Here is a 4,772-nt window from a genome sequence, read left to right on the forward strand (position 1 = left end):
ATGTTTACTTAGTTTTAAAAATTAGGTTGTAATATCACATTTAATTTTAATTTTTCGGGATTATGTTATTTTAAAATAACACAACATCAAACAAGGTCTTATAGTGTATCAATAATACTTTTACAATTAAGTACAAATCGGTAGTCAAACCTTTCTTAACATAAAATCAAACCTCTACTTTTATAATTAATTAAACCTTCATAGTTCATACAAACATATTATAGAAGCGAAAAGACAATGAAAACAAGCATGATCATAATACCAATGAATGGATCGATGGATCGATCAATCATTGCAACACCGATACATGAAATACTTCTCCATCGGACGGCTACATTCTGCACATACGACCATTTCCGGTATTCCGCCTGTAATTCCGGGGAGAATTAGACGATTACAATGCTGCGGGGTGTGGAGTTGAGCCAGATTATCATCCAGAGCAGGTACGAACCCTTTCTCCTTTGCCTTCTCCTCCCATGAATCAAACTGTTCTAAGCTTGTTAATAAAGTATCCCCCTTTGATTTTGCCATCTTGCTTAATCCCTTACTGATTAAAGCCCATCCCTGTTCACTACCATCAAAGCTTAGCATCTTTAACACTTCCTGCATCACATTATCGTTCTCCACGGTCTTCCCATGTTGTATCTTGGATCGAAACATGCTCTCCAGCCGGATCCAGAAGTACCAAATTGAGGTTAGATCCGGCCAACAGTGGCATAAATTCTCCTTAATGATTGTTTCTATTATCCTTTTCACTCTCTCCTTAGGGACGCTCTTACCCACATAAACCATTTCCAAGGAAATGCCAGCAGTGTGAGCGATTTCTTTTAATTTGGTGGTGAATTTCCTAATCCATCCCAAATCTTCTCCTCCTAGCAAGCATATATACTTATCTTGTGCAATCTGATAAAAACACATTAGAGAAATTAGATGTTTATGTTAATATTGTTGACACTTTATACAAGCTTTTACCCATTCATTGATGGCTGGATCAATACTGTCCACCAACAGCTCAAGTGTCCACGTCTCCTCCTCCCAGAGTTGTTTTTCTCTTGCTAAGGAGAAAGGGTATGCCGCATTTCCCCATATCCATACCATGTGGAGGGCATCTGGGGAAACTACTTTTCCATGAAGATCCAGTGTCACCAGAATGGGTTTCTTCGAGAAATGCCAAACTTCTTTTATGTACCTTGTAGAGATTTTAAAGAGAAAAAGGGGATAAGACTACAATTTAAAGATAATATAGAAGAAATACATAAGTAATGGAACAACTTCTAGATAACTTTTGCTCTTTAAAGGCAAATGTGTGCTTTGGAATACCTGATGACTGCTGGATCAAGTATTGAAGGATGGTGAACAGTATACCAGAACATCTTTTCTTGAAGGTAAATAAACTTGTTTTGGTTTGCATCGGTCCATGGGTTCTTTCTGTTGACTATTGGAAGCCACACGATTTCGTATTGCAGAAGCTCTGGCCTTTGCTTTGATTGTTGGTAGATGTGGCCTAGTATCATCATCTCTTCCTCGCATATGTCCAGGTCTGATATGAGAAGTAACACTGTTTTTTTCCTTAGAACCTCAATCTGAACCTGTTTTTTTTTTTGCATATCATCATAATGGTTTGTCAATTATCAGTCATTTATATGGAAAGGAATTTGTGGCCAGACAGACATACTTTCATGGAGTTTCCATCCACAAGTGGAAGAAGATCATCCTTGGCATAAATAAGTGCTTTCAAAATCTTGATGTTGTCTATGTGGCTTGTCTCGAACAGGCGGATCAGATTCTGGTACGTTTCCGCATGTTTTTTATCATCTGTGCCATGTGCTCGATGAATAAAAGAGCATGTCTAGTGTTTTTCTACTTAAGTAACAGAAGGAAATTGGGCTCACCAATGTGTTGATAGCAAATACCAAGCTGTGACTTAAGGTGACCATGTATGTTATTGACCTTATGAGCCAAACTAGACAGCTCCCATGCCTCAGTTGTAGAGGAGATGTATCTACAAAAAGAATGACATTTAGAGCTTTGTTGGGTGTGGTGTTTTTTTCAAAACAATCAGACTTTTTTAGAAAGAAACCTTGTTTGATGAAAAAAATGGATTATTTGAGTCAAATGACTAAAATATCCTTTGTATTAATATTTTAAAATGTTATGTAAGTGCCTTGTTTGTTTTGGGTCTCACCATCCATTCATCAATCACATGATTCAAGTTTGTTTGTTTTTAAACCAAAGTTTTTTTATGAAACAGGGCCATATATAATGTGTAGAGATGTACATAAACTTACTCAAAACTCATGCCTAAGAGGCTAGTGATCTGAGATGCACATGCCACCATGCTTCTGATGGTCCAATAGGCTGTTGTAGGAATATGAGTCATGGCTGTCGAGAGAGGTGGGACTTCTTGAGAAATATATTGAGGGGGGAGCTCCCTGAACTCAGTTATGCACTTAGTCACATCCAACATGGCCTTGATAAGAGTATTAACTGAATCAAATCTGGGTTTCAAGGAACTCGCATGCTCTACGATGTCTGGTAATTGCTTCAGAAGAGCCACGGATTTTGCTAGAGGGTTTGTGGCTCCAAGTAATGCCACGAGCCAAAACTCACCGTAATTCACTGAAAAGGCTGCTAGTGAAATAACCACTTTTGCTTCCCAAGGATAAGTTGAAAGCAAGTTCAGTATCGAGATTGTTGTCCCATGAGCATCTCCACCACCTGAGCACTTGCATGACAACTGCCCATGCATAAATAAATGTTAACTAAGCTTTTTTCTTTTAAAATGATATGATTGAGAATAATTATATTTATTATGATATTATTGCCATGTGTTAATTGTTATTGTATCTTATAAAATGATCTCTATTATTTCGGTTAATAGTATTTTCAACAACACACAGTCTCTCTTTACTTTTACTACATGGCATGAGATCATTTTTTTGGAAAACTAGGAAACAAGACTTTTTTCACTTGAGCTGTCTTGGTGGCTTACATGGTATCAGATCATTAATTGATATTTTTTCTTGTATTGTTCTTTTTATGTTGATTATAGTTTTAGATTTATATATTAGAGATTTCAATTCAAAATCTCATCTCCACCTATTGATAGGGAAGCCGCGAGAAATGAGGCAGCTTAAAGACAAAGCTATTTTCATTGTCTTTAAAAGACAAGAGAAACATTGTTTTATTACCTCACATGAGACTTTGTATATAATGTAGGGCAGTGCTTCAGGAAGGCCACCAAATCCATCAACAACTGCTGCGGACTTGTTGTCCAATGCATCTGCCACTACATGATCAGTATCTCTCGCCTGCATATCATAGAAAGTGATGGAAGGTCATACATAATTAAGCATAGTTAGTTATTGGAGCAAAACATGGCTAGCTAGCTAGCTAGCTAGAGATTAGATATAGTAGTACATGGATAGCACCGTCAATGCCTGGGCTGACCCGATTCAGAATATCCTCAATTATGAGAATGACTGGCTTCACATCCATATCACGGCCATCTGGTGAATGAGTTGCTACAATTTGCTTCATCATGGTTCCATCGTCAGATGCAGAGAACATTTTCCTGTCACTTTTCATCAGGTTCATTGACTTACCATTACTTGCCATTATTTCTTATTTTGGAGAATTTTATCTTATCTTATATTCTGATGATGATTATGAGGCATGTATATATAAGAATGAAAAGATGGAATAAAGTACAAAAAGTAAAAAGAAGGCAATTAAGAATTTACCTTACTTGGAGGTTGGGTTTTAAACTAAAGTTCTTGTCTGCACATTCCTTTAGGATAATAATGGATCAAATTCTAACCACATCATGCTTTTTGTACCATTCTTTGTGCTCACTGTGTCTGGTTTTTGGTTTGTTAATGACTAATATTAATTGCTGTGATAGAAGGTTGTGTTCCTCTATTGTAGGTCGCTGTTGGATTTACAAGGCATTTTGGAGAAAAGTTAAATGCCTTCTTATATATTGACTGAATTGTAGAAAATTAGAATAAGTGGTTACATCTTCTAGAATACTCTACAGTTACAATGTTAAGTTGAAGTTAATTTGTTATCTTTCTAGATTAGTTTCAATCTGCTACTATAAAATGTAATTTGTTGTAATCATTTGAATTAGTTCAATAATAATACATTTCAGATTCACTTCTTCTTTGCCTATGCATTCTTACTATGATTTACAATGGGTTATATGCGATCTTATGTACTTAACTTTGGTATATGCAATCTTATGTTCTTAACTTTGGTATATGCATTAGCTATCCATCTTGATTAGCTTATGGATAAGATAGAAAGAAAGAGTAATGAGGAATGATTCAGATTATCCATTATGTCTTGCAAACTTTATCCTTTATTCTTTATTCTTAAAGATTGAGAAACCAGTGACTATTCAGGAAAAAAAAAGATTTGTTGGTTTGCTTTTATAAGTTTCTACATACTTTTTCTCTGCATATTATATTAGAGGATCCAATGAATTGTACTTGCAAGTTTTTCAGCCACTAAACATTCCTCAAAGTACAAAATAAAATAGTCTTCAATTTTAAAATATGCCATTTTAATTTACTTTTATTTATTGTTTAATTTTTTTTTTAATGAATGAAACTAACATTATATTTTCTCTCAATTTTTTTTTCAACTAATGAGATGATGTTAAGTATTCCCTCTCTCATTCCCTTCTCAAATTCCCTCTCCTATCCGAAGAAAAAACGGGAAAAACAAAATTTGTTGTGTCCAAAACACCTTTAAATGTACAATTAGTT

The 4,772-nt window shown here is 35.3% G+C and overlaps 1 protein-coding gene and 1 long non-coding RNA gene across 2 annotated transcripts; one reads left to right on the forward strand and one right to left on the reverse strand.

Annotated features, from left to right (window-relative positions):
- Positions 1–285: 285 nt before the first annotated feature.
- On the reverse strand, positions 286–3,645 carry LOC124946112 (protein SIEVE ELEMENT OCCLUSION B-like). The gene is made up of 8 exons (XM_047486679.1): positions 3,421–3,645; positions 3,192–3,311; positions 2,289–2,737; positions 1,893–2,002; positions 1,676–1,815; positions 1,321–1,589; positions 973–1,189; positions 286–903 (listed from the first exon to the last, which is right to left on the reverse strand). The coding sequence occupies exons 1-8, from the start codon at positions 3,616–3,618 to the stop codon at positions 286–288; spliced, it is 2,121 nt and encodes a 706-aa protein (XP_047342635.1). The 5' UTR covers positions 3,619–3,645.
- LOC124946113 lies at positions 309–2,890 on the forward strand. The gene is made up of 4 exons (XR_007100007.1): positions 309–443; positions 1,299–1,538; positions 1,636–1,789; positions 2,252–2,890. It is a non-coding gene; the product is annotated as an uncharacterized LOC124946113 (long non-coding RNA).
- Positions 3,646–4,772: the final 1,127 nt, after the last annotated feature.

The sequence above is a fragment of the Impatiens glandulifera genome, chromosome 7 (assembly GCF_907164915.1).
Source record: "Impatiens glandulifera chromosome 7, dImpGla2.1, whole genome shotgun sequence".
In the NCBI taxonomy this organism is placed as follows: domain Eukaryota; kingdom Viridiplantae; phylum Streptophyta; class Magnoliopsida; order Ericales; family Balsaminaceae; genus Impatiens; species Impatiens glandulifera.

What these genes read in the sequence shown, in the direction of transcription:
- LOC124946112 (XM_047486679.1), bottom strand. Translation starts at nt 3,618, where the DNA reads ATGGCAAGTAATGGTAAGTCAATGAACCTGATGAAAAGTGACAGGAAA. An exon ending in TATACAAAGTCTCATGTGAG is followed by an intron (nt 2,738 to 3,191) that starts GTAATAAAACAA and finishes ATGCATGGGCAG; the next exon opens with TTGTCATGCAAGTGCTCAGG. An exon ending in ATCCAGCCATCAATGAATGG is followed by an intron (nt 904 to 972) that starts GTAAAAGCTTGT and finishes TGTTTTTATCAG; the next exon opens with ATTGCACAAGATAAGTATAT.